General features: G+C 44.2%; 1 protein-coding gene across 1 annotated transcript in view; it reads left to right on the forward strand.

Moving 5' to 3' along the window:
- LOC109551098 (ALK tyrosine kinase receptor-like) overlaps nt 1-21,364 on the forward strand; it is a 696,955-nt gene that overhangs the window by 610,342 nt on the left and 65,249 nt on the right. The window contains exon 6 of the mRNA XM_019942470.2: nt 19,594-19,721. Coding sequence (XP_019798029.2) covers nt 19,594-19,721 — 128 coding nt within the window. The remainder of the gene's footprint in view (nt 1-19,593; nt 19,722-21,364) is intronic.

A 21,364-nucleotide genomic window follows, 5' to 3' on the forward strand; every position in this document is an offset into this window, starting at 1 on the left:
GTGATGTTTGGGGGAAAGTGAAAGCAGGTGTTATCTGAGGGGTTGTACAGTATTGGAAAGGGACCCCCATCACCAAGGACAGAAAGAGGATACAGGAGCAGCAACAGCCTGTGAAGGGCAACCATGTCACAGAGAAGAGAGAACAGCTGGAGTGACAGCAAGCTCTTACCCTCTTCCCAAACATCCAGCTGGACCAGGGTGTAGTGAAGGGGCTAAGACAGAATGCTGGGGGCAGGAGTAGCTAAAGGAGCTACCTCTGAGGTGTCACTAGTGCTTTATAGCTGGTGACAGCAATTTGTATGGGAGAAATGCACCGCTCTGTATCCAGAATCACCAGTTGCTGAAAGAAGGTTTAATTGTGGGGCCGAAAACATTTGCTTCTGTTTGACAGTGGGCTGGGTGGGGGACAGAGCTCAGACTGGGAAAAGGGGACTTCACCAAAGAGGCTTGGGAGGAAAAGAGAAAACCCAGGACTCAGGGCCTCATACACTGATGCTCCAGTCCTGACCTTGAGTGAAGGCAGCCAGGAGGGAATGAGACTCCTCGATCTTGGCGAGGAGGTACCCCAGGCCCTCTGTCATCAGCCCTTTACAGGCTACAGAGGGATTTTCTGCACTGGCTGGCGCAACCTGTGAGAAGACAATTAGTGGCCTGGTCCAAAGCACGAAGAGCCTTCATCACTCAAGAGTATTGATCTAACAAGGCAGTGGACTAAGGGGCATCTCCAAACAGAGTGTAGTCACCCCATGGGCAAAATGATTCATTGGGGGTACTATTAACATAGCAACTTATATGTATTACTCATCTAAAAATAAGATATTAAATTCTACTAATATTTGATATCAGATTGACAGGGGTATGTGTGCATGCTCTAAAGACTTTTATAATAAAGGAAAATAAGTAATAAGATCTTTTAAATTAGATGATGTACTTGATACTAAAGGATACGGTGGCATATAATTTAATTCAATACGGGACTTTAGCCCCTGGTCCACCCAAGGCACCTGCCCACAAAACACAAACAGAGCCAAGTCATAGGTGAGGACTAAAGGGCCCCAGTTACCTTTACTCAGTTCAGTAAGAGGCAACGAGGATTAGGTGTCAGATACTGGCCCTAAGTTTCTAGCGTCTGTGATCTTTTTCTATTTAAAAAACTGAGTTCCATTTCCTTCTGCTTTTCATGCCTCAATTTTCTCATCTGTAAAATGGGAAGAGTTATATATTATCCCTGTCCCATAAGAACTGATATTTATTTTCATCCATGTAAAAATGCCAGGGAAAGAGGAGGCTCCCAACTCAGATTTTTCCCAGGCCCCTCCCTACACACATGTTTTTCATGCCCCCGCCAAGGGATGGCTCTAGAAACAGAACATCATTAGCGAGGCTCCACATGTACCAGTGTCAGGCAGACATCATGGCAGCCAATCCCCACACGCCGAGGCCCTTCCTGTTTCTGGAGTCTTCAGGGGACGGAGAAGAGAGCACCAGCCTGGGAATCACGAGACCAAGCCCTGGCACTTCCTATCTAGTCCTCTGAGGAAGCCCTGTAACCCTTTATTCCACTCTACCTGGCTGTGGGACTGAGGATAAGAGCACCTGTGTTCTTGTCCCCCAGGGGGGCTGTAAGAATCAGGTGAGAGGGTGTGTGTGGAAACATGGAGCCACTCAGATGGGAGCCAGTGTGCTGAGGCAGTGGTCCCATGGCTGACCCAAGAAGCACTCACCCTGTGAACCTGAGGATTCTGGCCTGGGGTCCATCTTCACCCTGAGCCCATCTCTGGTCTAGATCTCCTGATACATGCAGTAAATTCTGTGCTCTGCACGCAGTGGGCCCTCAAGAAACTATCTCAGCCGTCTCTGGGATACCTCTCAGCTCTGAAGATGTGGGATCTCTGAGTGTCTGAGGCCAGCCTCCCCATCTCCTACAGCAGCCCAGGCTACATCCTGTTTCTGTGGGAAGCCAAGGCATAGAGAGACATCCACGGACTTCAAGTTTGACAGGCCAGAGTTTGAATCTCAGCTTAGGAAATGTTGCTTACTAAATCGAGAGCAAGATAATTCGCCTGCTGGAATTTCAGTTTCCTCATCTGTACGATGGGGCACCAACTCCTACCTCTCACAGCCCCTAAGAGGATTAAATGAGATGGCTGTGTAGAGTTCCTTTTTATCCAAGAGTGGTCAGTATTATAACAGTTATAATAATCTAATAGCAATATAGCAAGTATTACCATCATTGCTGGATGTCGCCACTGGCGGGTTTCCAAAGGCAGAGATGCTAGCAGAACACAGATTCCCTTCCACATCCTTCAGGGTCCACCGACAGCAGCGCCTGCTACCCAGCCCCTGCTCTGTGAGCATGAAGAGCCAGAGATGAGTGTCTGCCACCTGCTCGGTGCAGAGGCAACCAGCCCCTAGAATCAAAGGCTCAGGGCTGTTTTGAATGATGTCTCTGAACCTGCTGCAAGCTGTCAGCAGAGCTTTGGAAACACCCACAGTGCTCACACTAGCCAGGAGCTCCTTTGCTGGACTCTGCCCAGCCTTCGTCACCGTCTGCTCCTGCAGTCCTCTGTCCTTTGAGGATGCCTTAGACTGAGGAGGGGAAGAGGACTCTGCTTGCCCTCTGGGCTCCACGAGAAACATGCCAACCATTGGATAGGCTCCAGCTTCCATGATCTGTCAGTACAAGGCCTGAGCAAAAGGGTGGGTCTTACAACCTCATCCCCAGGAGTCAGTTGTTTTGACTCTTTGGAGGTCTCTGCTTGCCTTGGTTTTAACAAAACTGCATTTCAGCCTCACCGGTGGCTCTGGTGACCTTTGTAATACAGTAGGCACTCAGGCAGCCCTTTCTAAGGCACTGTGAGAGGCATACATCCCTTGAGAGGCAGGTAAAGGAAGATAGGCTATTCCTGTCTTATAGGTGAGTGTTCCCCAAGCCCTTGTTGATTAAATAGACCCCTGAAGGGGGAACAGGGAGCCTGCCCTTTCCAGAAAATTGCAGTTTCCAGTATATAGGGCCAGGGCCAATGTCAAAAGATTCTGAGTGTTCAAGGCTTTCTTATTATAAATATTCATAGTCCAAGATGAATTGAGAAGGGGGAGGAAAGCTTAGCCCACGCCTAGGGATTCCTGCCCACCCCTAACCCCAGCCCACATCTTTCTGGCTCTGCTTCGCAAGTGCTCTGCTTCTAGCGCATCCTTGCAAAGCTCCAGGTCACTCTTTTGAGCTGACCCTTTCCTGTCATGTGAGAACTGGTGGTGGAAATTTCAGCCCAGAAATTGGCTCCCGGCTAAACATACCATGGGCACAATCTCAGGGCCCCTCAAGTGGTTCCATCTGCTACGTTCTAGAGAGCTCCCACATGGCTGACACAGTAGAATCCTGAAGTTCAAATTCCATTAGTTTCTTCAAGCATGGCTTAAAGGTATGAGCATCACCCAGGCAAATCTAATGGGCCCGTGGCTCCTGGGTTAGTAGCCAGCACTTGCTAGTATCATTCTAAAGTGGGGCCTCCCCGAGGCTAAGGTGATATTGCTCATCCGGGAGCCTGAGGTAAATGTGTAGGAAAGTGCCCAGCGCTCTTTCTGGCCCCAAGGAAAATGGGGCTCCTCTGCGAGAAATGAACTCTTTTCCCAGCAGCCTGTGGGCTGCCTGTCCGTGGCGGGGGTCGTCACATAGAGGGGTGATGCCATGCGTCATCCACCGTCAGTAAAAATATTGTAAAGTTTGTTTCTCCACTTGCGGGGGGGGGGGATATTTTTTTCTTTTCTGTTATCGTTTATCATAAAATACTGAGTATAGTTCCCTGGGCTATACAGTAGGTCCTTGTTGTTTATCCATTCTGTATATAAAAGCTTACATCCGCTAACCCCAGCCTCCCAGTCCATCCCTCCCCCAACCCCCTTCCCCTTGGCAACCACAAGTCTGTCCTCTATGTCCCTGAGTCTGTTTCTGTTTCGTAGATAGGTTCATTTGTGTCATACTCTAGATTCCACATATAAGTGATATCATATGGTATTTGTCTTTCTCTTTCTGACTTACTTCACTTAGTAGGATAATCTCTAGGTCCATCTGTATTGCTGCAAATGGCATTATTTCTTTTTTATGGCTGAGTAATATTCCATTGTATATCCGTACCACATCTTCTTTATCCATTCATCTGTTGATGGACATTTAAGTTGCTTCCATGTCTTGACTATTGTCAGTAGTGCTGCTATGAACACAGGGTTGCATATATCATTTTGGATTAGAATTTTGTCTGGATATATGCCCAGGAGTGGGATTGCTGGATCATATGATAATTCTATTCTTAGTTTTTTGGGGTTTTTTTTTTTGCGGTATGCCGGCCTCTCACTGTTGTGACCTCTCCCGTTGCAGAGCACAGGCTCCGGACGTGCAGGCTCAGTGGCAGTGGCTCACCGGCCTAGCCGCTCCGCGGCATGTGGGATCTTCCCAGACTGGGGCACGAACCCGTGCCCCCTGCATCGGCAGGCGGACTCTCAACCACTGCGCCACCAGGGAAACCCCTATTCTTAGTTTTTTGAGGAACCTCCATACCGTTTTCCATAGTGGCTGTATCAACTTACATTCTGGTGGGGATGATTTTGAACTATCCACTTATATTGGTTTGCTAGGGCTACCATAAGAAAGAACAAACTATAACAAACTGGATGGCTTAAACAACAAACCTTAATTGTCTCACAGTTCCGGAAGTCCAAGCTCAGGGTGGCACCAGGGCTGCTTCCTTCTGAGGGCTGTGAGGGAGAACCTGCTGCACACCTCTCTCCTAGTTTCTGGTGGTTTGTTGGCAATCTTTGGAATTCCTTGACTGGAAGATGCATCACCCCAAACCTCTGCCTTCATCTTCATGTGGCATTCTCTGTGTGTGTGTGCCTGTCTCTGTGTCCAAATTTCCCCTTATTATAATCCCCTTATTATAAGAACATGGTCATATTGGATTAGGGCCCACCCTGATGACCTCATTTGAAATTGATTACCTTTCTAAAGACTCTATTTCCAAATAAGGTCACATTGGGAGGCACTGGGAGTTAGGACTTCAACATAGCTTTTTAGAGCGACACAATTCAACACAAAACACCACCATTTCTAAACATCCCTTCTAGGACCAGAGTAGACCAGCCAGAAATAACAAATGTCACTTCCTTCAAGAAGCTTTTCTACAAATGTCTCAGGGAGAGTCAGGCACATCTTGCCCTTGCTCCCCTGTACCAGTCATTCGGTCCAACCTGGAAGATGAATTCCCTAATCAATGAAGAACAGCCCAGTAGAGAAAACATAGAAAAGGGATGCTGGGTACAGGGAACCCCCTGAGCACATGCACAGGGGCAGGAAAGAGCCCTGCCATATACGGGGAACCAGAGGCGGGTCTTGAGGGCAATGGAGAGGGCAGTGGTCATGCTTGAGTTTTAAAGAAATTATTCCAGACACATGTATAGAATAGAACCCTTCTGTGTCTACAGAGTAGAGCAGAATAGTTCAGGCCTCAGTCCTTCTCTGCCACGTGACAGGATTGAACATGGTGATTTCCAAGGTTTCCAAGATTCATGCCAGATTTACATCTTTCAACCCCACAATAACGTCATCTACTATACCTGCCACAGTACAGTTTAGGCTCTAGCAGGGCCGCTGAGCCTCTCTGTGCCAGGGGCTCGGCATATGGTCCATCAATGCCTCTGGCAGTTGCCTCCATGCCCCTGGATGGCCACCCAGCAAAGGGGCAGTACAGGAGCAGTGTGTGAAATGGGGACAAACCTGTGGGCTGTCCCGGCCCCGCCCAGCCAGGACCCTCCATCCTTTTCCAGCTGACCACTATCCCAGCCCCAGAATTTGCTTACAGCGCCACAGTTTATGGCCAGGTCTACCCTACCGTATACGGTTTCAGCACAGTGGCCTGACTTGGCCAGAGATTTATGACTGAAATGGAGCCTCCTCTGGGCTTGGGCATCAGCATTTTGCTTGGCACAGAGGCTTGAGTTCACACTGAATGAATCAATACATTAACGCATTAAATGGCATTTAGGCTGGTTCTCTAGGGAGCGAGATGGGAGACTGGATCTCATTTGAGCACAGGCAAGGAGGACAGCTTGCCTGGGCTCAATTCCTGGGCCTTGAGGCGGGGACACAGGTTTAAAGCTCCAACCCCTGCCCCATTCAGGACTCAGGGCTCAAGCTGGAGGCAGACTGGGCCAAAGGAGGGATCCTCCAGAAAATGGCCACATTTCAGGTTTCAGTGTTTTCTTCATCTTCTTTATCTGGCTCTGCGGAGGATGTATTTTAAAAAAACGAAAACAAAAGAACTAACTGCATCGAGTTGGCTTGAAAAAAATGATTGTATTTGAAAAGAACAGGTGGTGCTAAAATTTTATTGGAAGGAAGAGAAAGTTAGGAAAACAGATTCCAGACTCCCCCTGGCTGCTGGTGGGTGATGTGCCCAAACCCCCATACAGAAGAAGTTCCGTGGGCGAGATGACCACCTGAGCCCCTACGCAGGGAAAAGCCACCACCCACCCTGCCAGAGAGACTGAAGGGTCTGTGGAATGGGGAACCCCTCTGGGATCCCCTCCTGTGCTCTTTTCTGTAATTTTAAATGATTCCTGGAATGCTGGTACCAACCAAACTCTCTCCCTTCTCACTTCCCCGGCCCAGAATCCCGCTGGTCCCTCCACACAGCCCCCGATGGGGGAGGCTCATGGGATGCTGGAGGAGATAGTGACTGGCATGGGACCTAATCCAAAATTCAGAGAAATCAAAGGGGGCCTCAGGGCTCTCAGGCTCACTACTTCTGACTTGAAGAAGTTTTCTCTCACTTGATTTTTTGCCTACGTAATCAGTGTTCCCTCCTTTAAAAAAAAGAAAACCGCTAGTGAATCCTCTGTGTATTTTTTTTTAATCTTATTTATTTATTTATTTTAGCTGCATTGGGTCTTTGTTGCTGCACGTGGGTTTTCTCTAGTTGCGGTGAGCGGGGGCTACTCCTCGTTGCAGTGTGCGGGCTTCTCACTGTGGTGGCTTCTCTTATTGCAGTGCACAGACTCTAGGCACGCAGGCTTCAGTAGTTGTGGCACTCGGGCTCAGTAGTTGTGGCTTGCAGGCTCTAGAGCGCAGGTTCAGTAGTTGTGGCGCACGGGCTTAGTTGCTCTGCAGCATGTGGGATCTTTCCAGACCAGGGCTCGAACCCGTGTCTCCTGCATTGGCAGGCGGATTGTTAACCACTGAGCCACCAGGGAAGCCCTCTAGGTATTTTTAAATACAAACTAGAGCAAAGAAATGTTCTTGGACAATAAGCTTAAAACCAATAGTTGCTTGAGAATCAACTTACACCCTTAAACATTTTATTTTAATTTGCAATTTCTAAGCATATGCTAATTCACCAGTCTCTTGCTGTAGGGCCAAGGCCTTTGCTTCCAGTGTGGCCCTGTTGATTGGGAGTTTTGCATTGTCTTTCCATGTAAGTCACATTCATGACACCATGACACCACAGCCACGATTTTCAGTTTCAGTTTCTCTAAGATGGAAATAATTTTAAAACACTCGTGAACCAATCTGAAGGTTTGGGGATTTTTAAGGTTTTTTTCCCTTGATCTTTTCTGTTGCCCTATTCACATCTAGTTAAACAGCAATTATTTTTAGTGACTTACCTCTACTAGTCTTCACAAAGTAATTCCAAGTTTTCTTGCTCACATTGTATCAATTTAATGAGTACAGTTGGCATAAACAGAATTGGGAATAGCTAAATTAGCTCAGGTGATAGGGGTGGAAAGTATAGGAGCACTAGAGAGTAACCTTGAACATTCAGTAACCTTAAACATTCAGAGCAAGTGTGTTCCACTGAAAATAGAATGTAGAGATTATGCTAATCCAGGAAGCAAATTGGTCACCAGGAGGTCATTTAAGAACATTTCTTCTACTAACATTTTTTCTTATAACTGTGGCTATAATCAGTCTACTCCCCTCCACCCCACCCCCAGTGGTTTAGGGGTGAGGTCTGCAGAGGTCGACTCTCAGTCTCCTCTTCGTGGCCTGGTATATAGAATGTAGGAAAAAACTCTCAGCCAGGGACCAGGGTGGATATCTGCCTCCCTCCCACAAACCCATGTATTCCAACCTGGTTATGATGATGTGGAACTAGAGGAGAGAAGGAATAAGACAGCCTGGGACCTCACTGGGAGAAGCCAAAATATTTCTTGGAGAAGGCCTTTTCTGAGCACTGCTACTCTTCAAATACTAGCCACCCCCAACCCACTAGAAAGCTCTTCTATAAAACTAGCTATTTACATTTAACATAAATTTACACCCATGTGCAATATAGTAGAAAGTGCAACAGTTTTGAAGATAAATCGTCTTCGGTTCATATTGCCTCTTACCATTTACTACCTGGGCAAGGTTATAAGTTCTCTGAGCCTCAATTTTCTCTCTTATAAAATAAGGATGACAATATCTGTTTCATGCATTTATTGTGAAAATTAAATGAGATAAAGTAAGATAGCTGCCTTAAATCCTTTCTGGAATGAATAAACACACACACACAAATAAATGAAATGTATATCGAGTGCCGGGCACAATGTTCCCTGGGGTATCTGCATTTGTGCATTTGTCTCTTTAGCTCCCCATGGGAGACTGGAAGGAATCCCCAAAGTTTTGCTGTTCTGGGGTGGGAGGCTCTCCCCAAATCTCTGAAATCCTGTCACACATGGTCAGTCTCCTGTTTCACCTTCTTGTAAAGTCATTCCTTGTAAGGTCATCCGCCGTAGTGGGTGTAGGAGAGAAAAGAAACACTAGCATAATAATAACAGTATTAACTAATGCATATTAATAACAGTATTAGCTAATGCTTACTGAGTGTCAGCTAAGTACTGTACATGTCTCAACCCACATGGTCTTCACCACATCCCTATAAGGCTCTATTATTATCCCCACTTCTTAATGATGGAACTGGGCACAGAGAGGTTAGGTAGGTAGCTGGCCAGAGGTCACAGCCAGTAAGAGGCAGAATTTAGATTATAAAACTGGAAGTCTGCCTCCAAAGTTTCCACTCTTAATTAATATATTTCTCCTGAAGGAAGGAAAGAAAAAGGGAAGGGAGGGAGGGAAGGAGGAAGGAAGGAAGGAAGGAAGGAAGGAAGGAAGGAAGGAAGGAGGGAGGGAAGGAGGGAAGGAAAGAAGGAGGGAAAGAAGGAAGGGAGGATGGAGGGAAGGAGGGAGGGAGGGAGGAGGTAAAATTAGAAGAAGCTAAAGAGAGGCCAGGAAAAAGAGCCCAACACCATTCAATTTTGTTCTTTGCTCAAAAGCATGACAGAAGAATTAGGGGAAACGCAGTCTGGGAACAGTGTCTTGGCCCCCGCCTCAGGAAGGCTGGGCCACCTTCTGGATGCCTGTCACCCATATGGTATCTCTGATAGAAATCAAAACTGCTTTCCAGCCGCCAGTGCTAAGGTCGCAGTAGAGTCCACTGTGGCCCCAGGGAGCCCAACCCTGTCTCAGCACCCCTCTGCTCCCACAGCTCCCCTCCAGCAGAGCCAGAGGCCACCCTCAGCCTCAGGGCAGCTCTTTTCCACCGCAGGCTCGTGGGAACCACATCCTGAATCAACCTGAAACCTAGCTTCCATCCAGATCCAGTCCTCTCCAGGACACATGCATCTAACTTCTGGGAAATTTTGAAGGACAAGGAATAACAAAGCCAGGGCTACTTGGGTAAAAGACCCCACACCACATGCCAAGTGTTATTATTACAGAAACTTCACTAGACAAAGGACTCTCCAGTAAAATTTACATTGATCTGGCATTTTTTACTCCTGCTCTCTCCCATAAAAATGCTTTCAAAGCAGGCTGGTTTAATGGAAACAATAAAAAGTAGTGCTGAAAGGTTTATATTTGCTGCAGAACTACTACAAGGTCTATTTTTAAAAAACCTTGAAAGTTATGTGTGTTTTATTCCTTTAGGATGAGATTAGGGAGAGAAGTGCAATTGAGTTTTTTTTTTTTTAATTGATCTAGACAAGCTCCCACAGGCCCAATTCCTTATTTCTAATGAATCTTCACACGGACGTCCGGCCACTTGTCAAGAGAGAGTCTTAGCAAAGGGACATGTGGAGTAATGTCAGCTGTGAGGCCTGAGTCTTGACAGTGTTATGCTCGGTAGTAATAATAATCATATGACTGAGCTCCGTGTGAAAAAGACGTTGCTGGCTGTCTAATTGTGTGGTTTCCATCATCCTCAACTTAACCCATGAGCTTGGCTATCCCAGCACGGGGTTAGTCGCCACCTGAATGACTTGGCTGTTGTAGCCACTACAGAACATGAGAGTGACCACATCTTTTAGCTTCAGATCCCCAACCGTGTTCACCAGGGCCAGAAGTTGAAACAAAGGCTCAGGAGGACATGGTTTCTAACCTTAAGAAGCTTAAAAGAGACAGTTTAAGGGGGTGTTCATAGGGACTATGGAGTCACATGACACTGGGTTTAAAATTCAGCAAGAAGAGCAGAGCATACAGTAGGCCGTCAATGTTAACTGTTGCTGTTGATCACGTTATTAGTGCTGTTATTATTATCACTGGAATTGTTGCTCTTGTTAATATTCATATTGCTAAAGATGGCAGTGTGGGAATATGTGGAGTTAGCGTCTCCCCACAACTAGGGTACCTGCGGCCGCTGGTCAGAAACCCCGACACCCAAGGAGATGGGAGGAACCCCAGAGTGAACCAGTAGGATGTAGGGGGACTGAGGCGGGTGGAGAAGTGGAGGCCAGACAGGATCAGCGCCCCTGAGGCCGGAGAGATCAGGAGAGGCAGGCGGGAGGGACTCTCCGGGAAGAGCGAGAGAGGAGCGGAGGGCGATCGCCTGGCCCACTGGGGCCCTGGGAGCCTGCTGAGCTCCCAGGCCAGTACCCTGCCCTACAAACCCCCTCCAGGCCACGTGGGTCTTTGCGGGCATAGGAAGGAGGCTGAGGGGAGAACAGGAGAGGCAGGCAGGAGGGGGCCGTCAGAGACCTTTCTCTGATGGAGTCTCTTACTGCTTCGCAGCTGAGCTGTGGTTTGTCACGTCTCACTGTCTTTTGTGTACATGGTTCTCACTCTTCCCGTCATACCTTCCCTATCTCTCTGGGCAGTATTTGACTTCTGCCTGAGGTTTGAGTCATTCCTTACCTCCTTACTCACATCCTGTTTCTCCATGAAAACCTCCATGATGACCCCGCTCACTTCGATCTCCTCGTTCTCTAATTTCGTATACACTCTAATCCGTACCAGCCTGTTGCTATTTGTTATCTTGGGTTTTGTCCTCTGATTGCTTTATTTGGGAAGATCTTCTATTCTGTTAGAAAAATCTTCAACTTTAAATGGACTGTGAGAGCATTTTGTACTTTCGTATTCACTGTAGCACATAGCACAGAATAGGTGCTTAATAAATACTTGCTAACTCATCAATAACTGAAGCAGAAAGGCACTCACCACGACTAAAGGATTTTGTCTACAAATTTGGTTGGCCTTTCTGCTCTGTTCCACTGGCCTATTTGAATATCCCTGTGTTAGTACTGAACTTCATAATTACTATAGTTTTTTAATTTATTTTTTTCTTTTCTTTTTTTTTTTTTTTGCGGTACGTGGGCCTCTCACTGTTGTGGCCTCTCCCGTTGCGGAGCACAGACTCCGGACGCGCAGACTCAACAGCCATGGCTCACAGGCCCAGCCGCTCCGCGGCATGTGGGATCTTCCCGGACCAGGGACGAACCCGTGTCCCCAGCATCGGCAGGCAGACTCTCAACCACTGCGCCACCAGGGAAGCCCTATAGTTTTTTTAAAAAATAAATCTTGATATCTAGAGGAAAGCCTCCTATCTTTTTCTTGAACAGTGTCCTGCCTGTTTGGCCCTTATACATTCAAACTTCCTTATAAATTTTAGAATAAGTTGTTAAGTTTCTTTAAAAAAAATCTGTTGCAAGAGGGATGGGGGGCTGGGCGAAGTAGGTGAAGGGGATTAAGAGGCACAAACTTGTAGTTAAGAAATAAGTCACGGGGATGGAACCTACAGCATAGGGAACATGGTCGGTAATGTTGTAATAACTTTGTAGTGACAGAGGTAACTAGACTTATTGTGGTGATCAATTCATAATGTATATAAATGTCGAATCACTATGTTGTACACATGAAGCTAGTATAATATTTATGTCAACTACACTTCAATTAGAAAAATAAAAAGGAAAAATAAATAAATAAGGTGATAAATATATCTCCAGGGCAAGAAAATATTATTTTGCAAGTACAAACTGGAATTATATCTCAAAAGAAGTGCTTGTCACAAAATTAAAGTTTTTTTTGCGCCTTAATAGAAAGTTAACTTTTAGACAGATAAATTAACAAATTATGTTAATGTTATTTTTAGTGTCAAAAAATAAAAAATATCCGTTGAAGTTTTAGTTGGTGTTACATATAAACCTTAAATCAGTTTGAGAACTGACATCTTTACAACATTCAGTCTTTTAATCGTAAGCTTGGGATATTGCTTTATTTAATTGGGTCCTTTAAAAATATCTCAATAAAAGTTTATGATTTTCTCTACAGATATTTTGTACTTGTTTTGTTAGGTCTATTCCTAGGTACTTTAGACTTTTTGATGCTCTTGTAAGTGGTATCCTTTTAACTTGAAACCCAGAAGTACACAGCAGAGATGGAAAGAAAGCTCAAAGAGAAGCCCTCTATTTGTGGTCTGAGGAGCAGGAAAGGGATCTCCTGCTAGACAGAAAGTGGAGGAAGTCCCTGTTTTCTTTTGTGATTGCTCTTTTTTATGTCTTTGGTTCTTTCCCACCGCAGTCCCTAGGCAGTCCTGCATGTTGTAATAGCAGCAAGGGATGGCCACGCACCTAAAACCCCAAGGGAGGGGAACCCTTGTTTCTGGCCAGAGAAACTGTGGTCCCAAGAACAGGGATGGAATCCCCATTAGTTTTTCTTCTTTTTTCTTACTGCTTGGCCCCATAGGCAGAGTCAATCTCAAAAGGTTATATGACAGGGGCTCCCCTGGTGGCGCAGTGGTTAAGAATCCGCCTGCCAATGCAGGAGACACGGGTTTGAGCCCTGGTTGGGGAAGATCCCACATGCCGCGGAGCAACTAAGCAACTAAGCCACAGCTACTGAGCCTGCATGCCACAACTACTGAAGCCCGTGTGCCTAGAGCCCGTGCTCCACAACAAGAGAAGCCACCACAGTGAGAAGCCTGCACACTGCAACCAAGCGTAGCCCCCGCTCGCTGCAACTAGAGAAAGCCCACATGCACCAACAAAGACCCAACGAAGCCAAAAATAAAAATAAATAAAACAAACAAACAAACAAGAAGGTTATATGACAGAGCAGGGAAATTAAAGCCTAGGCATTCTACCCAGAGTATCAGGAAGGGGTGCCTCTGGGAGCAGGAAAGTGTCAAGGAGACCGTGGTGAGGAAGGAGCTCAAGGAAGTGATCTCAGAATGGTGGGCTTACTGCCAGGTTGTGTGTGCATGCGTCTGACCACGGGCTTCGGTCTCCTGCACAGACCACTGCCCAGGTCTCAGACTGACTACTGGGTGGCTCAGCACACGAGACAGATCCCAAATAGGCTTTGGCAACCGAACTGACGTTGGAGCCACAGTCACAGAAGATGGGTAGGAACTGCCAGCCTGAAACTAACCGCCTGCTAACTGTCGAATGCCTGCTAAAACAGAACAGAGCAAAACAGTCAGCACTCTCCATGGAATTTAAGCAAGACCCAAAGTCCTGTAAAATAATGTTCATACTGTACAGGATACAGTCCAGAATTGCTCCAGATATGAAAAGCCAGGAAAATCTCACCAACTCTCAAGGAAAAAGACGATCAAAAGATGCCAACCCTGAGATCATACAGACGTTTATCAGATAAAGATTTTAAAGAATATATTATAACCCTCTAAGAATTAAGGGTGAACCCTCTTGAGACAAATGGAAAATTTCAGCAGAGACATGAAGGTATAAAAAAAGAACCAATAATTCATATACACACGCACACACACACAAGTACAAGTAAAACTGAGGTAATCTAAGATTGGTGGATTGTAGCAATGTCGGTATCGTGGTTGTGCTTTTATGCTATAGTTTTGTAAAATGTCACCTTTGGGGAAAACTGGGTAAAGTGTACAAGAGATTTCCCGATACTGTTTTTTACAACTGCATATGAATTTCCAGTTATCTCAAAATTTTCAAATAAAAGGAAAGACTCAAACGGATATTTAGGACTGAAAAATATAACTGAAAATAAGAAATTACTCTGTGAGTTGACTTCACAAAGTCTCTCTCCCCCACCCCCAACCCAGTTTCTGCTGTTGTGGTTCTGGCCCTCACTGCTGGCCTCTGCTTCCAGTCTCTCCTCCTCTGGTTCCTTCTAAACTTTGCTGTCGGGGTAATGTTATTCACCTGTGACTGTTCATGCCATTCCTCCTTTCCAAAGCCCATCAGAGGCTCATTCCTTACTGAAGAGCTCCGGTTCCTTTGCCAGCACTGTTACCCTCTAAGATTTTACTGTGGCCCATCTATCCAGGTTACTTCTCCTGTGTTCCCCGAAAATCCATTTTATTCCAGCCAAGCTACTCATCCTTCTCTGACCCTGTCTTTCTTTAAGTTTTTTTTTTCTTTTTATCCATCCGTAATGGCAACCTTCAGTTCTTTCTGATCATACCTCCAGTATTCACTGGAAGAAATCTGACGTATCTCTCAAGACCCATATTGGAATGTGATCTTCTTTTATTTTTTTTTATTTGAGTATAATTGCTTTACAATGGTGTGTTAGTTTCTGCTTTACAACAAAATGAATCAGTTATACATATACATATGTTCCCATATCTCTTCCTGCTTGCGTCTCCCTCCCTCCCTCCCACCCTCCCTATCCCACCCCTCCAGGCGGTCACAAAGCACCGAGCTGATCTCCCTGTGCTATGCGGCTGCTTCCCACTAGCTATTTACCTTACATTTGGTAGTGTATATATGTCCATGCCTCTCTCTCGCTTTGTCACAGCTTACCCTTCCCCGTCCCCATATCCTCAAGTCAATTCTCTAGTAAGTCTGTGTCTTTATTCCTGTCTTACCCCTAGGTTCTTCATGACATTTTTTTTTCTTAAATTCCATATATATGTGTTAGCATATGGTATTTGTCTCTCTGTTTATGACTTACTTCACTCTGTATGACAGACTCTAGGTCTATCCACCTCATTACAAATAGCTCAATTTTGTTTCTTTTTATGGCTGAGTAATATTCCATTGTATATATGTGCCACATCTTCTTTATCCATTCATCCGATGATGGACACTTAGGTTGTTTCCATCTCCGGGCTATTGTAAATAGAGCTGCAATGAACATTTTGGTACATGACTCTTATTGAATTATGGTTTTCTCAGGGTATATGCCCAGTAGTGGGATTGCTGGGTCATATGGTAGTTCTATTTGTAGTTTTTTAAGGAACCTCCATACTGTTCTGCACAGTGGCTGTACCAATTCACATTCCCACCAACAGTGCAAGAGGGTTCCCTTTTCTCCACACCCTCTCCAGCATTTGGAATGTGATCTTCTTGATGAGGCATTAATTTATCTTTATAACCATGATTATTGTCTCCTCCTTCTATGCTAGGGCTTATATCAAACATGTCCGCATATTATGGTTATTCATGTCTTTCTGCCACACCAAATTGAAAAGGTCTTCCTTTAGGGCTGGGACCATGGCTTGTTTTGTTTACGACGCTCAGAGTGCCAAGCTCATTTTTCACCCAGAACGCTTTGTAAGTGAGTAGAATTGGAATGGATGCCTGATGGAATTCGAAACTGGTGTAGTCCATTAGGTTTCTTATTTACATAGTTTGGTTCTGTAGAATTGAAACAGAAGTCTTAATATTAAGTAGAGTATCATTCATGAGCCCTCTTTTAAAATCAGTGTTTTGGGGAAGTTGGGTGTAGTGAGAGTCGGGTAGTCATTCAGAGAGTACAGGGTTTCTTACTATCTGACTCTGACTTAAATGAACAATTGCTTTAATGATTTGCAGAAATTTTTACCGCAAATTTACTATCTAAATAGACAGTCTGCTACAATGAGTTTGCCTGCACACGCCAGTGAAATCATGAGTTGTTTGCAGGCCTTAGTAAGTGTGCAGCCGTCACAGCTGTACCAGGTTTGCTTTACACGCCAGCACTGTGCAGACACACTAAGAGTGCACTAAGTATCAGACACTTAGATAGCTGGGTTTTAAATGCTCTATATTATTTAGAATTCCTTAGTGGATTTTTAAATAGGTGGAAAAGATACTTTAGTGATATTTGGGGAAAGTGATTGGGGTTTTCAGATGGGCTTAAGAATACATTCTTTTCTTTCCCCTTTAAATAATGAAACATTGGGGAAACACTTTCTCTGGTTGAGAAGACAATTTGATCAGAAAACATCCCAAATTTCAGGCATTCAGAGTAAACTACCTTGTTCAAAGTCATCAGGCAAATGGTGAGCAGAGCCAGAACTGGAAGTGGACAGCTCCAGAGAGACAACTGGAAGATAATGGATGGCGACAGGCCATCCACACTGTGCCTTTGGCTTCCCAAAGTCCGGATGGCCTCCCCTCACTGTCATATTGATTGACTAAAGCACCAATGCTGAGATGGCCACAAATCCCCAGCACATGGGTACAGCTGCACTTGTGTCTCTAGGAGGCTCTAGGTTAGAACATAACCTTCCCCTTTGCAAGCAGAAGTAGAGTTGCCACCAGCCAAAGAGGAAAACAGGACCCTGATGAGCTAGTTTCATGACCACTGCGATGTCAACAAAGAAAATGGAGGCAGAGAGAAAAGAGAGCTTGAGTTTTTTTTCACAGGGTTTTTGCTGTCTCTTACACAAATCTGAGCCTAGGTCTAAGCTTGCCCTTTTTCAGTCCCAACTTCCCTGGTTATAAAATCATGTTTAGCAACTACTCTGAAAGTTATTAAAGTTGCAGCAGGAAACTATGGGAGGCCAGAGAATTTCAGACAAAAGTTATTGCATCAGTAACTCAGAAACTAATCCCTAAAACAATTGACACATTTTTCCAGAGGGCTAGTGCCAATATAGAAATGGAAATCATTGTCAAGGGCCACTATGTACCTGGAATTAAAATCCATCATTCCTCAGAGCAGAGAGCTATGATTTTGGAAGAATATGAATAGTCATGCCTTTTATCACCATATTTCCTCGAAAATAAGAGTCCTTTATTTTTCAAAAGAACAAGAAAAATTCTGCTCTCTTTGTGTTTTTCCTTAAGGACCCCTCATTTACATTTTCTTTTCAAATTTTTTTTCTTTGACAGTCACACATTTAAACAGAAGGCCTTCTTTTCCTTATTCAATTGTATTGGTTTTATTTTGGATAGAAATCCTGTTGGGTACAGTAACAGAGAACAAACTACAACAGCAGTAATCCCTTCTACAGCATCTATTGTTGGGAAACTTAATACACTTTTTTTTTTAACATCTTTATTGGAGTATAATTGCTTTACAATGGCGTGTTAGTTTCTGCTGTATAACAAAGTGGATCAGCTATACATTTAATACACTTTTATTAAATGGCTGAGGCACTGGCTCCAGTGATCTGAATTAACTACAGAAGAGCACAGAAAGGGAACAGAAATGCCTTCTGCCTTCAGCAGAGCGCACTGCATGCCCAACAACATGGCAGGGACCGGAGACAAAAACTCCCATCCAGGAACACCCACCTGAAAGACCATAGATTGCCTTAGGCGGCGCCTTCATTACCAAAAGTTAACAGATGGAAAAGATTTAATGGGATCTTGGGAATTCCCTTGCTGTCCAGTGGCTAGGACTCTGCGCTTTCACTGCCGAGGGCCCAGTTAAATCCCTGGTGGGGGAACTAAGATCCCGCAAGCTGTGCAGTGCGACCAAAAAAAAAAAAAAAGATTTGATGGGATCCAGTGTTAACAAGCAAATAAGCAAATGGAGAAATGGGCCTTCTGATTCACTGTTGGAGGACTGACAACATCCTCAGAGTTTTAAATGTATGTACACTTTGACCCAGGTTCTAAGAATTTGTTCTAAGTTAGTATTTACGTAAGCACACAGGGTTAGCCTCAGCATGAGAGGAAAAATCAGGAACAATGCACAAATCATTAAAAATGCAATCATTGAAATGATCATGTAATTTATATTTATTGTCTTGTGACATACTGTTGAGTGGCAAAGTGCAGTCACAGCAAGCTTATGTGTGTATGACCTTATCTGTGTAAAACTGTAGCTAAAAGGCTGTTCACAGAGGAGTTCACCATGGTAGTCTCTGGATGACCTTCTGGGTGACTTTTACTTTCCTTGACCAACTTTTCTGGATTTTTAATATTTTTTAAAAAATAATATTTATTAAAAAAAATATTTTTTTTAATATTTTTTATACTTGGGGTTTGGGAGGGTGCTTTAAATTTTTTTCAAACAGAAAGCTAGTCTTTCCCTAAGTTCCTTCGTACTTGTACTGCCATACCTAAGCCCAACCTAGTGGCAAAACACTATGAAACATTGTGATGAGTTCATGGGTGTATCCAAATGTGAAAATTCATCGAATTGTACACTTTTGTACATGTGATTTATTTATTGTACATCAATTACACCTCTTTAAAAGGAAAGAAAATACAAAATAGTCCAGGTAATTTCCATTCTCCACACAAAATTGTCAAAATAACTATATACATAAAAAAAAAACCCTGAATCAATTTTGGAAAGTAAATTTGATGTTCCAATCAGTGACAGGAGGCTACTCCAAGAGGTTAACAGCCTGAGTGAGGTGTAAAAATGTTCATTTAGCTTATTCTCCGTTCTCCAGCGGTGTCAGTGTCCTTGATTATAGATAGATGCAGTGCTCAGTGTTTGACCAGCTTCCGTCTTCTTCTGTTTGAACCTTTTTGCGGAGTCCACGTCAATCTTAGGTAACTTTTACCCCAAAGCATATGCTTCAGTGCACTTTAATTTTCCTTCAGTAAATAAATAGCACTTGCTAGCTTCCCTTAAGTAGCTATATAGCAAACCTGAGGGTTCTGAGACTTTGGGATCTGATAAAATTACAAAAACCAAGCATTCTTTCCAGAGATAATAATGAATACACTGATAAATGCTTTGAAGACAATTCCTTCACTCTGCTGGCAGATTTTCTCAGACATGTATATTCTTTTCCTGTAAGACTAGCTACTGAAGTAGTCCAAAGGTCTGCAGTTGCCTAAAAAGTATGACAACAGGAACACCAATGGCTACAGTGGGTTTAAGAATTGGGTCTCTGAGTTAGCTGGACAAGAAAGAAACAAATGTGTGTGTGTTGCCGTCAGAGTCACCATCCTCAGAGTTTTAAATGTACATGTGCTTTGACCCAGGTTCTAAGCATTTGTCCTAAGGCAGTATTTACATAAGCACATAGGGTTAGCCTCAGCACAATCAGAAAGCGGAAAAAGGGTTCCACCTGTTGGTGCGGCATGAAGAATGTGGGCCAGTGCAGGGGTAGGACCTCTCTGCGGGTTAGGTCTGCTTCTCATCACCGTTTTTCTATGCTTTTCCCCTCTGCTTTCCAATGCAACCAGTTGGACTGTGCTGCAGGGAAGAATTGGGCGCCCAGAGAACCCGTTCCGAGTGGCCCTGGAATACATCTCGAGTGGAAACCGAAGCTTGTCTGCGGTGGACTTCTTTGCCCTGAAAAACTGCAGCGAAGGTACCTAAATCTGGCTTTCCCCTCCACTCCTTCGTAGCTTGTTGTCTTAAGTGGGTCAATTACCTGCCGCCATGATTAGCTGGGAATGTGCTCACTTATATAGAAATGTCTACAGTGCTTTGGGTCTGATTGTGAGTATTGTCAAGTGCTCCAGAGCTCAGCTGATCAATTTTCAAAGATCGAGTATAGTATTATATCTGCTTAACTTAAAACTTTATCAAATAGAATATAGTCTTTGTTAGATAACACATTAGCTTAACTCCCCTGGCTGTCAAATACTTTCAGCTGTGGTTTTGTTTTGTTTCGTGGAAATTTTCAAATGTTCACAATTGAATAGAATAGTGCAGTGAACCGCCATGTACCCTCAACCCAGTTTCAACAGTTATCAACATTCTGCCATTTTTGTTTCACCTATATCTCCACTCCGCTAACTTGATAATGATTAGTATTTTACTTTTCTTCCTGAGGTAAAATCTACAACTATGTATTTTAAATGATTTGATTTAAGCTGTCATTAAGGGACAATGTGGGAAATGGTTATATGTGAATTTTTTGCTTATTTTGTCAAAATCATTAGGGCATGGTCCACTGTGTCATTGAATTTCTTTTGCATAAGCCCTATATTGTGAATTTATTTCAAGATTTATTACCAAGAGAGGACATCTCTCTCCTGAAGAATAATTTGTTGATTTTTTTTCTTTTTGCCTTTGTTGCCAGGCAACTCTGAACTAAATGCAGTACTTAATCACAATAATTATATCTGTGTAGTTTTTTGTTGAGCTTATTTCCCCCTCCCTCTACAGAGTTTTTGATCTTCTATTCTTATTTTCAAGATCATGTTTTATATGTATCTTTCATTAGACATTGCCTCAAGTCTGACTGGTATGCAGGATAAGATTGACCATCAATACATATATGAGGTCGATCTTTCCTTGGTTCTTCAGAAGACCTAGGGTCATAATTATAAACATCCTTTATTATTTCCCACATGTAGAGGGTATACAAGATGGGCTTGAATTATACAAATCTTCAGGGAAAGAGTTGCTTTCATTGCCACTGTTCTGCTGTGCCTGTCTCTTCCCAGTGGCTCACTGGGAAGGGAGCTCTCACCTGTGCCATGGAACCTGTGGTCTGGCGGCCCAAGAATGAAGTGTTGACAGGAAGGAAGCCTGTGGCACTCCCAGACCTAACCTCTCCCTTTAGACTGTCCATGAACAACCATGAAGGCCCATGACACACAGCCATCTGTTGCAGGTAGAGGCCCCGTTTTGAATCTGGAGCTGGTATACGAAGCGGACCCCCTGTGGTAGGGAGCCCACTGACCACCCAGTTCCTTACGTTGCTGTAGCTCTTCATTCATTGCTGGCCTTGCAAGAACTTTGAAAAAGCGTATTTGTTTCTTTTTTTCTTTAATCAAAACTGATTTATGTGTGGGAAAAAGAGAAGTCACCATAACATGATAGATTGAACTTCAGTTCAAGTTGAAAAGTTGCTTAGCCTGTGATGTGAGGCACTGTACAAGAAACATGTGGTTTGGGAGAAAGCCAGGAGCTTGTACGAACGTTTCCACACTCACGAGCTTAGGGATTTGTGAACCTCTCTGTGTTCACAAATGTCAAGGGTCTACCTACGTACTGTCCAAA

The sequence above is a fragment of the Tursiops truncatus genome, chromosome 14 (assembly GCF_011762595.2).
Source record: "Tursiops truncatus isolate mTurTru1 chromosome 14, mTurTru1.mat.Y, whole genome shotgun sequence".
NCBI classification, from domain to species: domain Eukaryota; kingdom Metazoa; phylum Chordata; class Mammalia; order Artiodactyla; family Delphinidae; genus Tursiops; species Tursiops truncatus.